The sequence below is a fragment of the Rhinopithecus roxellana genome, chromosome 17 (assembly GCF_007565055.1).
Source record: "Rhinopithecus roxellana isolate Shanxi Qingling chromosome 17, ASM756505v1, whole genome shotgun sequence".
Taxonomy (NCBI): Eukaryota; Metazoa; Chordata; class Mammalia; order Primates; family Cercopithecidae; genus Rhinopithecus; species Rhinopithecus roxellana.
Window position 1 is genome coordinate 110,307,178 of NC_044565.1, and position 14,547 is coordinate 110,321,724.

Consider the following 14,547-nt stretch of genomic DNA (forward strand, 5'->3'; position numbering starts at 1 on the left):
ATTCCCCAGCCCCTATTTTCTTAGCTTTCCCTTCTCCGTTTCCTCCTCTTCTGGGTCGTTTAGGTAGCAAGTAAAGTAAAAAAAACTCCCTGTGACTTTATCGTTTTTCTGTGTTCTATTTTATTAGTTTTTCACTCTAATCTTATTAGCTTTATTCTGCTGCTTTTAGTTTGGCTTACTCTTCTTTTTGGGGATTTTTAAGGTGATTGGGTAGATTATTGGTTGGAAGGCTTTCTTCTTTTCTAATATAGCCAGTTTAAAGCTATAACTTTCCCTCTAAGCACCACTTTGGCTGCATCCCATAAATTTTGATATGTCATGTTTTCATTTTCATTCAGATCAAAATACTTTCTGGGCCGGGCGCGGTGACTCAAGCCTGTAATCCCAGCACTTTGGGAGGCCGAGACGGGCGGATCACGAGGTCAGGAGATCGAGACCATCCTGGCTAACACGGTGAAACCCCGTCTCTACTAAAAATACAAAAACTAGCCGGGCGAGGTGGCGGGCGCCTGTAGTCCCAGCTACTCGGGAGGCTGAGGCAGGAGAATGGCGTAAACCCGGGAGGCGGAGCTTGCAGTGAGCTGAGATCTGGCCACTGCACTCCAGTCTGGGCGATAGAGCGAGACTCCGCCTCAAAAAAAAAAAAAAAAAAATACTTTCTGATCCTCTTATAATCTCTTCTTTGACCCATGAGTTATTTAGAAAAGTGTTTAAATTTTTTTTACCCATTTGAGGATTTCCAAAATTTTCTTCTTTTGTTGATTTGTAATTTAACTACTTCATAGTAAGAGAATACATACTTTGCATGATTTCAGTCCTTTAAAATTTATCAATACTTGTTTATGACCTAGTGTATGGGCTGTCCTGGACAGTGTTTCATGTGTTCTTAAAAAGAATGAATTCTGCTGTTATCCAGTAAAGTGCCTTCCCTTCCCTCCCCTCCCCCTCTTCCCCTTTTTCCTTCCGTCCTTCCACAATCATCTATCTAATCTGTCATTTGTCTGTCTAATCTATCTGTCCATCTAATCTATTTATTATGTTAGAGATGGAATCTTGCTCTGTCACCCAGGCTAGAGTATAATGTTGTGATCATAGCTCACTGTAACCTTGAGCTCCTGGGCTCAAGCAATTCTCCCACCTTGACCTCCCAAAGCACTGAAATTACAGGCATGAGCCACCATGCCTTTCCATGGCTAATTGTTTCAGTTTTTGTTTTTAATTTTTGTCTCACTGTGTGGCAGTGGCTGGTCTTGAACTCCTGAGCTCAAGCAGTCTTCCTGCCCCAGCCTCCTGAGTAGCTAGAAGTGTCTTTCTATAGATATGTATTAGATCAAGTTGGTTGATAGTGTTCAGGTCTTCTATATACTTGCTAATTATCTGTCTAGTTTTTTAATCTGTCTAGCTTCTATTCTTGATTTTAAATGCTAGATTTATTGTATTGGTGTATCAGTGTTATTTTGGCCTGTAATTTTTCAGCAGCTAGATTTAAAAATGTTTATGCATTGGTTATAAATCATACAAACTGGCTGGGCATGGTGGCTCCCAGTACTTTGGGAGACTTGAGTGGGAGGATTGCTTAAGCCCAGGAGCTTGGGATCAGCCTGGGAAACATAGCAAGACATCATCTGTACAAAAAATAAAAATGTAGCCAGGCATGGTGGTGCACACCTGTGCCCAACTACTTGGGAGGCTGAGGTGGGAGGATCACTTGAGCCCAGGAATTCCAGGCTGCAGTGAACTATGATCACTCATGCCACTGCACTCCAACCTGGGTGACAGAGCAAGACTATGTTTCTTAAAAAAGAAAAATCATACAAACTACTATAGGAAAGAAATGGTATGTGTATTATGTATGAACAATATTCCATAAAGTTTGCTTGTAATTCAATAAATATTTACAAGCAAATAATTTGCTTGTAATTAAGTAAATATTTTTACAAGCCTCTGCCCACTGAAACTTATCGAGGACAAGAAAGAAAACCCCGAAATATGTAATATGTTAGGTGAATGTTAGATGATAGTGAGTGCTGTGGAGGATAAATCAGTAAATAAGAAAAGAGGCTTTGGGTTGCCCAGGGAGGGTAGACAGGACATTTGGGCAAAAGCCTGAGGGATGTAAGAGTTGGACAATCCAAGCAGAGGAACTGTATGTGCAAAGGCCCCGTGGCAAGAGCATTGCTTGGCACATTTTGCCAAACAGCAAGCCTATATGGCTTGAATAGAGAAGGTGGGGGGCTCAGTAGGAGGAGGCAGTCAGAGAAGGGTGGAGTGGGCCAGATCACATAGGATGCTACAGGCCATTGCAAGAATTTGGCTTTTACTCTAAGTCATTAGGGCTGGCAAACTTTTTTTAAAGGACCAATAGTAAATATTTTAGGCTTTGGGAGTCATATAGTCTCTGTTGGAACTATTCAGCTTTGCCATTTTAGCTTGAAAACAGCCATAAACAATACATGAACGAGTGGGGTTGAGTTTCAATAACGTTTTACTTTAGGATAACAGGCAGCAGATCTGTTTTGCCAATCCTGACCCTAATTTAGATGGAAAGTCATTGGAGGTTTTTAATAGAGAAGACACTTTACTAACCCTTTAAAAAAAAAAAGTATCTAAAACGACTTTTTATTCTGAAATAATTTTAGATTTATAGAAAGTTGCAAAAATTATAGAGGGTATCTCCTTCGCTCAGCTTACTCTGATGTTAACAACTTTCGTAGCCATATCATAGTTATTAAAACCAGGAAATTAACACTGGTATGATACTCAACCAAACTAGAGACTTTACCTGAGTTTCACGTTTTTCTGCGTGGGTTTGCCTTTCTGTTCCAGCGTGCACTATGGAACACCACACTGCAGTTACTGGTTCTCATGCCTTAGCTTCCTGCTGTCCATGACAGCTCCTCAGTATGTTTGCATCTTTCATGAACTTGGACAAATTTGTTGGGTACTGGTCAGTTATTTTGTAAAATGTCTCAGTTTGGATTTATGGGCTATTTTCTCATGATTCTATTTTGGCTCTGCATTTTTGGCAAGAATAATATGAGTTAACCTTTTTAAAAAGGATCCTACTGTCTGCTTTGGTAAGGGCAAAAGAAAGGAGACTAGTTAGAAAGCTGTTGCCATAATCGAGGTGAGGCTTGGACTGGGAGACTGTTCATGGAGGTGATCAGAGATGGGTAGATGATGAACATCCTTTGAACTAAATGGGTTCTTAAAAAAAGTGAGAACCACTGCTATAGTATCAACATACTATTAAGGACAAAGCTCCAATTAATAAACTTAAAATAGCCCTTTTAATATTTTCTGTTTAGTTTTGTACATTTGAATAGAAATATATATCAAATTTAGGCTTAAATGTTAAATCTTCAGACAGATTTTCTCTTAATGTAATGTTGACATAGGTCATCTCTGTGTTTCCTCTATTATTGCATTCTATTTTTGTAACACAATATTCAGTTATATATATACATCCATATGTGTACATATTTTTGTTTGCTTATGAACTGCTTCTCTCACCAGTTTTAAGTTCTACAAGCAGAAATCTTCTTTATATACCAACCTATACTCAGAGCTTGATAATATGGATATGGTAGATCCATGTATGTATCCAGCATGGATACAGTGTATATAGCCATCCATTTCTTTTCTCCACATTCTTCTTAATACTTGTTATCTCTTGTCTTTTTGACAGTTAGCCATCCTGACAGATGTGATGATACCTGATTGTGGTTTTAATTTGCATTTCCTTAATGATTAGCAGTGTTGAGCACTTTTCATATATCTGTTGGCCATTTGTGTGTCTTCTTTTGGGAAATGTCTGTTCAGGTCCCTTGCCTATTTTTTCAGTGTTTTTTCTTACTCTTGAGCTGTTTGAGTTCCTTACATATTTTGGATATTAACTTCTTATCAGATGTGCAGCATGCAGGTGTTTTCTCCTAACCCATAGGTTATCAGGCATGCTATGAATTATCTGCTTTGCCATGTAGAAGAGTGGTAGTTAGATGTGATCCTATTTGTCTATTTTTGTTCTTTTTTCATGAGCTTTTGGGGTTGTATCTAAAAAACCTTTGCCCAGGCCAGTGTTGTGTAGTTTTTCTCCTATGTTTTCTTCTGGTAGTTTTAGAGTCTTCTTTTGTTTGCATTCCATTTTGAGTTGATTTGTGTATTTGGTGTGAGTTGAAGGTCCACTTTCATTCATCTGTATGTGGATATCCAGTTTTCTCAGTACCATTTACTAAAGAAACTTTTTTCATTGCGTGTTCTTGGCACCTTTGCCGAAAATCAATTGACCATACATACATGGGTTCATTTCTAGGCTCTATATTCTATTCCATTGGCCAGTGTGTCTGTTTTTAAAAAATCAATACCATACTGTTTACATTACTGTAGCTTCATAGTATGGTTTGAAATAATAAGGTGTGTTGCCATCAGCTTTATTGTTTTTCCTCATGATTAACTTGGTATTCGTTGTGTGTGTGTGTGTGTGTGGGGGGGTTATATATGAATTTTAGGATTTTTCCCCATTTCTGAGAAAAATGTCATTAAATTTTTTGACAGGGATTACATTGAATCTGTAGATCACTTTGGGTAATATGGACATTTAAATGATATTAATTCTTCCAATCCATGAACACAAGATATCTTTCTATTTATTTGTGTGTTCTTCAAATTATTTCATCAACATTTTATAATTTTTGGTGTTTAGTTCTTTCACTTCCTTGGTTACATTTTTTCCTAAGTATTTTTTTTGGTAGCTATACTACATGGGATTGTTCTCTTGATTTCTTTTTCAGATAGTTCATTGTTAGTATATAGAAATGTTACTGATGTTTGTATATTGATTTTGTATCCACAACTTTATTTTATTTATTACTTCTAACAGTTTTTTAGTGGAAACGTTAGGGTTTTCTGTAAGTGTGAGTTGATCATGTCATCAGCAAACAGTGACAATTTCACTTCTTTTTCTATTTAGATACCTTTTATTTCTTTCTCTTGGCTAATTAGTGTGTCAGGGACTTCTAGTATTATGTTGAATAGAAGTGGTGAGAGTGTGTTTCCCTGTCTTGTTCCAGATATTCAAGGAAAAGCTTTAATTTTTTACCACGCAGCGTAACATTAGCTGTTGGTCTCTCATATACATGGCTTTCTTGTGTTGAGGTGCATTCTTTCTGTACCTAGGTTGGTGAGAACTTTCTCATCATGAAAGCATGTTGAATTTTGTCCAGTGTATTTTCTGCATGTAATGAGATGATCGTATGGTTTCTGTCTTTTATTTCGTTAATGTGAGTTATCACATTCTTTGATTTGTGTATGTTGGACCATTCTTGGATCCCAGGGATAAGTCCCACTTGATCATGGTGAATGATCCTTTTAATGTGTAGCCGAATGCTAGTATTTTGTTGAGGATTTTTGCGTGTATATTCACCACAAATATTGGCCTATAATTTTATTGTAATGTCCTCATATGGCTTTGGTGTCAGAGTGGCACTGGCCTCATTAAGAAGAGTTTGGGGCCGGGCGCGGTGGCTCAAGCCTGTAATCCCAGCACTTTGGGAGGCCGAGACGGGCGGATCACGAGATCAGGAGATCGAGACCATCCTGGCTAACACGGTGGAACCTCGTCTCTACTAAAAGCTACAAAAAACTAGCCGGGCGAGGTGGCGGGCGCCTGTAGTCCCAGCTACCCGGGAGGCTGAGGCAGGAGAATGGCATGAACCCGGGAGGCAGAGCTTGCAGTGAGCTGAGATCCGGCCACTGCACTCCAGCCCGGGCGACAGAGCCAGACTCCGTCTCAAAAAAAAAAAAAAAAAAAAAAAAAAAAAGAATAGGAAATTGAAACTCAGAGAAATGACTTACTTTAGAGCATACAGTTAAGTAGCTACAGAGGCAAACCTTGAACTTAGGGTTTATGATTCCAAGTTAGAAAAATCTTTCTTCATATCATGCGGCATCTGTCACTAATACTATTCACTATAGTTTGGATGTTTTGATAGAAGCAGAAATAGTTTTTGTGCTCAGTTTTCCTAGTGAATGCAACACAGACAATTAAAAATAATAAAAACGTCAATATCTGCTTATTTTATCAGCAAGTGCTCAATGACATTCCATAGTACAATAGAACAATACAGAAATGCTAATGTAATCGATTGTCTAAAAATGTAATGTGTTTAATGAATGTTCTTATCATTCATTTAATTTTGAGTTCAGTATGAACAGTTAAATAAAAACATAAAAACTTGAATGTAGATACATTTTTTTTCTTTCCCAGACAGATATTGATTATGTACATGGTGTTGTAGCCAACCTGGAGAAAGAGTAAGTTCTTCTTAATTATAAACATAAGAATATTTTGGTTACTGTTATCTCTTGGGTTTCTTGCTAAAAGAAAATGCCTTCCCTGATAGTTCATTTCTCTGTGGAGTTCATTGTTTACTAGACCACCTCTGATTGGTGTTTTATATTGTCGTAAAGTAGGTGCATCTGCATCCAGTTATGTGATGGGATAAATTGGTGTATTTCATTATAGAAAAGACTTGAATGTCCTATGTAGGTAACACTATTAAATAACAGTCTTCCATCTTGAAGACAGTGAATACAGAGAGTCATGTGAGATTAAATCTTTCACACTGTATTTACCAGGCAAGATTTTTCTGCTCTCAGGGTAGATATTTATGTAGTAATTTCAGACCTCAATTTTAGACTATGTCTTGATCTGTTCTATTCTGCAGAGATTGAGTAGCAGGTCACTGTGAGCAAGGCACATGGTAGGTAACAGAGGGAAAGCTTAGTAAGTTTCAGATATTATTTTTTATAATATTGCCTTAATAGTTTTAATAATGGAATAAAATTAGTCTTGCTATGAATTTCTTCATTAAATTGTATCTGGTTTTTGACCCGAAAAGACATACCTTCTACTTAAAAAGAAAAGACCAAAAAGAAGCAACAGTCATTTGCTAACCCTATATTTAATATAATGTGACTCCTTGTCCATCGAAATGTTAACATTGAATATTTTAAAAAAATATGCGTAGTTCAGGAATAAATTGCTATTTGTTTGATTTTCCTGAAGTGGTGAGTTCCTTGGAAGTCCTTAGAGAAACACAATTTGGCGTGGACTTCTTAAGTAAAGGAACAGAGCAGTGATGATTGGACACCTTTCCCACTGACTCAGGGGCAAGTCTGTGGGCTTATGCAAGGATTCTGTTGATTTACATCTTCCTTGGTGTGTAGAAAACCAAGCTCAGACAAAAAGCACAGTTAAGCACTAAGAACATTTGTGCAAAGGCAGGCAGTGGCACTAGCATTTTGTGGAGATTTGCATACATGAATCAAGGAAGAATGCAAATGCAAAATAAATTACAATTCGGTCAGTACAGACTAATTAAAAAACTTAAGAAAGGGTTCTGAACCTCAGCCCAGTGAGCATTTTGGGCCAGATGATTTTTTGTTGTGGGGGCTGCGCTGTGCATGGTAGAATGTGGGACAGGATCCCTAATGTCCACCCACCAGGCGTCAGTAGTGCTGATCACAGCTGTGGCAACCAGAATGTCTTCAGACGTTGCTAAATGTCCTCCCAGAGGGACAGAGTCACCCCCAGTTGAGAAACACTGGTTGAGAATGACATGTGGTCTCTAACCCATAAGCAAAGCTTCTCAAAGATGTCAGAACTTTGGTTTTTGCATAAATATATGTATTTAAAGATACATACTTATTTGTTTTTCTTCAGTTTTCTATTCTCTGTGAGACCTTGATTTGTTTTTTTAATTCAGTTACATTTTAGGAATGTTAATGCCTACAATTGGCTTAGGACTTCTATGCTACTTTAATTAGAGCAGTATTTTATAGTTTTTAAAGCATTACTTAAAAAAAAAAAAACAAACTTTTGCTATTAGAAAAAACTGTATTTTCTGTAAATGAAATCAATGATGGAGATGCTCCATTGAACACCTTGTGGCCATAACATTATACGTTGCTACAAATGATTACTGATGTGTTTTATGTTAAACACAGTGTATTGAGCTTTAAGATAAATAAAATCCTACAGAACTTAAGTAACTCAGCTAGCCTTTCTCATAATAGATTTTCTAAAGAAATCAGTTCTGGCTTGGTGGAAGTCATATCACCCCCTGAAAGCTACTATCCGGACTTGACAAACCTAAAGGAGACATTTGGAGACTCCAAAGAAAGAGTAAGGTGAGCACGTGCCGTTTAAAACCTTCCGCACTCGTGAGCGTAAACATCTAATGCATGTAGTTTTTATTTATCGAAGCTGAAAACATTTTAGAGGTGAATTTGGTAAAATATTCTAGGTCAGTCTCATTAAGTCCAGGACACTTGTGAAAATAATGAGGACTTTTCTTAGAATATGTAAAAATTTCACATCAGCTTTTATTTTACTGTGTTTTCTTTTTTTTTTTTTTTTTTTTGAGACGGAGTCTTGCTCTGCCGCCTAGGCTGGAGTGCAGTGGCCGGATCTCAGCTCACTGCAAGCTCCGCCTCCCGGGTTTACGCCATTCTCCTGTCTCAGCCTCCCGAGTCGCTGGGACTACAGGCGCCTGCCTCGTCGCCCGGCTAGTTTTTTTGTATTTTTTAGTAGAGACGGGGTTTCACCGTGTTAGCCAGGATGGTCCCGATCTCCTGACCTCGTGATCCGCCCGTCTCGGCCTCCCAAAGTGCTGGGATTACAGGCTTGAGCCACCGCGCCCGGCCACTGTGTTTTCTTAAACTAGCTTTTAGACCCACTTCTCTTATTTGACTTTCAACAGAGTGTTTCTGTAGGCTACCAGGAATTCAGTGACAGGGTTTAATATGGTAAATTTAAATACGAATTTTTTAAGCATTCAGTACATATTTATGAACTTCTATCTGCATGCAAACAGTCCTAGGCACCAGAGCAGGGATCCTAAAAGTGCAATTTTTGAAGCGCTCGTTTGAGAAAACATTAAGATATTACTGAAAAAGGATCTGTGGTCAAGGAAGTTTGGAAAAAATATGTATTAAGAAATTTTTTTCCAATAAATGTCTTTACTGCTGGATATTTTCGTGCCTCTTATGAACTCATATGTTTCTAGAAGGGGAATATGTATACAGACTTACTTGATAATTAGACTCCTTTTTTCCTCAGGACAGCTTGAGGATTAGTGTTCTTGGGAATACATTTTGATAAAGGCTTCATTAGAGGAAAGTGAATTTTCTTTGACTCTTTGTCCTGAGTGCGTGTACATATATATAGATGACATATAGACACTTGAAGTTTATACATTTAATCTTATTTTACTGAGTTTGAGTCTGATTCCTAACTTACTTTTTGCAAATGTTTATTTCAGATGGAGAACAAAGCAAAACCTAGATTACTGTTTTCTAATGATGTATGCTCAAGAAAAGGGCGTATATTACATTCAGGTAAGTGTGGTTTTTCCTTTAATGTTTTTCACACTTGTGAAGAAAAAGTGTTATCAAGGGTATGTTTTCATTAAAACAGGAAGTTTTGAAAGTGCAAACCCTCCGAGTTCTGACAAATCATAACTATCTCAGAGCAGAGGGGTCTCCATGGTAACCAAGCATGTGGTTTCTCCACTGAGTAGGGATGCCTTACCTTTTTCCTCTTTTTCTCCCATTCCCCCATCTTCTCTCCCCTCTTCCCTCTCTTCACTGTCAAGAAGAACTAAGATGTCATTATTTGGCAGATTTTAAAGAAGAATTTTCTTACAATTTTTCTTAAGTGAGCTTACAATGAAATAATTTTTTTTTGTAGGCCACAGTACTGTTACCACTATTTTGAAAATAATAAAATTGACATTTAATTCTAACAGTCCAATTTTTTGAGCAGCACAACAGTCCAGTTTTTACCAAGACACAATATGTCATGGGATTATAGACATGAGCTGCTGTGCCTGACATGTAGCATGTTTTAAAATTAGGAAGTGTGAGGCCTCCAACTGTATTCTCTTATTTTCAAGACTATTTTGACTGTTTAGGGTCACCTGAGACTCCTTGAGATTCCATGTAAATTTTAGGAAAATTTTTTTCTATTTCTGTAAAAAATGCCTTGGGGATTTTGGTAGGGATTGTATTGAATCTATCGATCACTTTAGGTAGTGTGGACCTTCTAATATTATTAAGTCTTCCAATACATGAGCACAGGATGTCTTTCCATTTATTTGTGTCTTCTTTGATTTCTTTTAGAAATATTTTGTAGAAAAATTTTCCACCTCCCCAGTTACGTTTATTCCTAAGTATTTGATCTTTTTTAATACTATGGTAAACAGGATTGTTTTCTTGATTTTTTTTTTTTTTTGGATTGGTCATTGTTAGTATACAAAAATACAACTATTTTTGTGTGTTGATTTTGGATCCTGAAACTTTGCTGAAATCATTTATTAGTTGTAGTTTTTGGTGGATTCTTCAGTTTTTTCTGCATATAAGATCATTTCATCTGCAAATAATGATAATTTTACTTCTTCTTTTCCACTTTGGGTACCTTTTACTTTTTTGCTTGTTTAATAGCTCTGGTTAGGATTTCCAGCACTATGTTGACTAGTAGTGGTGAAAGTGGGACTCCCTGCCTTGCTCCTAATCTTAGCGGGAAAGCTTTCAGTTGTTTGCTGCCAAGTTTGATATTACCAATGGGTTTTTCATGTATTACCTTTATTTTGTTGAAGAAGTTTTTTTTTTTTCTATTTCTAGTTTGTCACTTTTTTAAATCAAGAAAGTGTCTTGAATTTTGTCACCTGCTTTTCCATATCAATTGAGATGATCATGTGTTTTTTCCCTCCATTTTCTTAATGTAGTATATATTACACTAATTGATTTTTGTGTGTTGAACGATCCCTGTATTGCAGGTATAAATCCCTCTTGGTTATGGTATACATAATTCTTTTAATGCGCAGTTTAATTCCATTTGCTAGTGTTCTGTTGAGGATTTTTGCGTCAGGGATATTGGTCTGTCGTTTTCTTGTGTCTTTGGTTTTGGTGTCAGAGAAATGCTGGCCTCATAGAATGTGTTTGAAAAGTGTTCCCTCTGTTTCAATTCTTTGGAAGAGAGCTGTTTGTGGGGGATGGATGTCCATTCTCCCTTAAGTATTAAGCAGAATTCTCCAGTGAAATTCTCTGGTCCTGGGCTTTTCCTTGCTGAGAGGTTTCTGATTACTGCTTTAATCCTCTTAGTTCTTATGAGTGTGGTCAAAGTTTTTATTTCTCCATAATTCACCCATGGAAAGTTGTATGTTTTTAGAGGTTTATCCATTTCTTGTAGATTATTCAATTTGTTTGCACATAGTTGTTCCTGGTAGTCACTTGTAATTCTTCTATTTCTGTGATATCAGTTGTTATGTTCCCTCTTTCATTTCTACTTTTACTTAATTGAATCTTCTTTCTTTTTTTCTTAGCTAATCTGGGTAAGGGTTTATTCATTCTATTGATCTTTTCAAAAACCCACTCTAGGTTTCTTTGTGTTTTTTTCTGCTTTTTTTTTTTTTTCTATTTATTTATCTGATCTAATCTTTATTTTTTTTTTCTTCCCTCTGCTAATTTTGGGTTTCGTTTGTTTTCTTTTCTTCAATTTCCTTGAGGTATAAAGTTAGGTTGCTGATTTTGAGATCTTTCTTCTTCTTTTTTTTTAATGTCAATGTTTACTGGTATAAACTTCCCTCTTTGTATGACTTTTGCTACGTATCATACGTTTTGGTATTTTGTTGTTGTTTTTATTTGTTTCTGGATTTTTTTCTAAATTCCTTTGTGATTCCTTCTTTGACCCGTTGGTTGTTTAGGGACGAGTTGTTTAATTTCCACACATCTGTGTATTTTCCGAGTTTAGTTTTCTGCTATTGACTTCTAGTTTCATTTTGTTGTAGTCAGAGAAGATACATTGCATAGTTTTAGTCTTCTTAAATTTGTTGGCGGGCGGCACTGGCCCACACCCGTAATCCCAACACTTTGGGAGGCTGAGGTGGGCAGGTCACTTGAGTTCAGGAGTTCAAGAGTTCAAGACCAGTCTAGGCAACATGACGAAATCCTGTCTATACTAAAAATACAAAAAAATCACTGGGCATGGTGGGGCATACCTGTAGTCCCACCGACTCGGGAGTCTGAGGTGGGAAGATCAGTTGAGCCCAGGAGATCGAGACTACAGTGAGCTTTGTGCCACTGCTCTCCAGCCTGGGTGACAGAGTGAAAACCTGTCTTAAAAAAAAAATTGTTGAGACATTATGGGGCCTAACATGTCAGCTGTCTTGGAGAATGTTCCATCGCTCTTGAGAAGAATGTGTATTCTGCTGCTGTTGGGATCAGTGTTCTTTATGTCTGTTGGGTCCATTTGATGATAGTGTTGTTTGAGTCCAGTGTTTCCTTGTTGATCTTCTGTCTGATCTCTCCATAACTGAAAGTGGAATATTGAAATTCCTGCTATTACTGTGGTGGTGCTTGTTTCTTCTTTCCGTTCTGTCGGTGTTGACTTCGTATCTCTGAGACCTCTATTATTAGGTGCATCTTTATTTAGAATTGTTACATCTTTTCAGATATTTGACTGACCCTTTTATTACTATATAATGTCCTTCTTTGTCTCTTGTGACGGTTTTTGTCTTAAAGTCTTATTTTGTCTAAGTATGGCCACCCTTGTTTTCTTTCGGTTCTGGATTGCATGAATTATTTTTTTTCATTCTTTCGCTTTTAACCCATGTGTGTCTTTTGATGTAAAGTAAATTTCTTGTAGATAGTATATTAATGGATCTCATTAAAAATTTTTATTTGGCCTAACTGTGTCTTTTAATTGGGATGTTTGACCCATTTACATTTTTAGTGATTACTAATGCAGAAGGACTTACTATTGCCATTTACTTTATTTTTTGTATGTCTTGGAACTTTTTGTCTATCTTTTCCTCTCTTGCTGCTTTCTTTTGTGTTTTGTTGATTTTTTAAAATAGTGACGTATTTTGATTCCCTTTCTGTTTCCCTTTGTGTATATTCAGTAGATACTCATTTTGTAGTTACCATTGCAATTACATAAGACATCTTAAAGTTACAACAATCTGTTTAAAGCTGATTACTTCAGTGACAAGTAAAATCTCTACTGTTTGACATCTCTGTGTCCCCTGCACTCTATTTTACCAATGACAGCAGTGACCTCTTTTTATATTGCATATACATTAACTTAGATTTATAATTATTGTTTATGCTTTTGGTCTTTAAGAAGTGATTTTAATGTGATTAAAAGATTTAAAAGGGGTACCAGATTTTAAAGTGATTCATGCCCCTGCATTACCTTACTACATCCATATTTATCTTTATATTTACCTTTACCAGGGATTTTTTTATTTTTATATGGTGCTTTATTACTGCTTACTGACCTTTCACTTCACTTGAAAATGTTCCTTCAGCAATGGGGCAGATCTAGTGGTGATGAACCCACTCAGCTTTTGTTTATCTGGGAAAGTCTTAATTTCTTTTTTCTTTCTTTTTTCTTTTCTTTTTTTTTTTTTTTTTTTTTTTTTTTGAGATGGAGTCTGTTTCCCAGGCTGGAGTGCAGTAGTGGCACGATCTTAGCTCACTGCAACCTCTACCTTGCTGCGCCCAACCTGAACATTCTTAATATAATCACATTTGTCCAGAATCATGCTTCAGGAAAGAGGGAGTTGCTTTATATTCAAGTCTTCACATTAGCTTATTATGTGGAATTCTTTTAGTGAGTTCATTGTCATCTACAAAGTATTAGTGGGAAAAACATATTAGCCTAAAAAGTTCTCAGGCCGGGCGCGGTGGCTCAAGCCTGTAATCCCAGCACTTTGGGAGGCCGAGACGGGCGGATCATGAGGTCAGGAGATCGAGACCATCCTGGCTAACACGGTGAAACCCCGTCTCTACTAAAAAAATACAAAAAACTAGCCGGGCGAGGTGGCGGGCGCCTGTAGTCCCAGCTACTCGGGAGGCTGAGGCAGGAGAATGGCGTAAACCCGGGAGGCGGAGCTTGCAGTGAGCTGAGATCCGGCCACTGCACTCCAGCCTGGGTGGCAGAGCTAGACTCCGTCTCAAAAAAAAAAAAAAAAAAAAAAAAAAAAGTTCTCAGTTAATGGTAGTTTTAAAGGTTCATACAGGATAGATTTTACCTGGGACATTTTGTTGAAGACTAAGATGAGAGGTGATGTGGCAAAGGAATTTATTCCACACTTCATAATTATCCCCTCAGGATATGACTCCAGGGTTGCATGGTTTGGGAATGTATCACACCCATGGCTCTTAAAGAATGCTCTCCGGCCGAGGTGGGTGGATCACGAGGTCAGGAGATCGAGACCATCCTGGCTAACACAGTGAAACCCCATCTCTACTAAAAATCCAAAAAAAAAAAAAAAAAAATAGCCGGGTGTAGTGGCAGGCACCTACAGTCCCAGCTGCTGGGGAGGCTGAGGCAGGAGAATGGTATGAACCTGGGAGGCGGAGCTTGCAGTGAGCCGAGATCGCGCCACTACACTCCAGCCTGGGCGACAGAGCAAGACTCGTCTCAACAACAAAAAAAAAGAATGCTTTCCAAAAGACAGTGGAGTCGAGTCAGGGGTTACA

General features: G+C 37.5%; 1 protein-coding gene across 6 annotated transcripts in view; it reads left to right on the forward strand.

The window, feature by feature from the left end:
- Positions 1-14,547, forward strand: part of MGAT4A (alpha-1,3-mannosyl-glycoprotein 4-beta-N-acetylglucosaminyltransferase A) — a 127,816-nt gene that overhangs the window by 81,092 nt on the left and 32,177 nt on the right. For all 6 annotated transcript variants that reach the window (XR_004054465.1, XM_030921762.1, XM_030921760.1 and 3 more), the window contains exons 6-8: positions 6,266-6,312; positions 8,077-8,190; positions 9,324-9,399. Coding sequence is in view for 5 of the 6 variants with exons in the window: in XM_030921762.1 (XP_030777622.1) it covers positions 6,266-6,312; positions 8,077-8,190; positions 9,324-9,399 (237 nt within the window). In the remaining variant the exon portion in view is untranslated. The remainder of the gene's footprint in view (positions 1-6,265; positions 6,313-8,076; positions 8,191-9,323; positions 9,400-14,547) is intronic.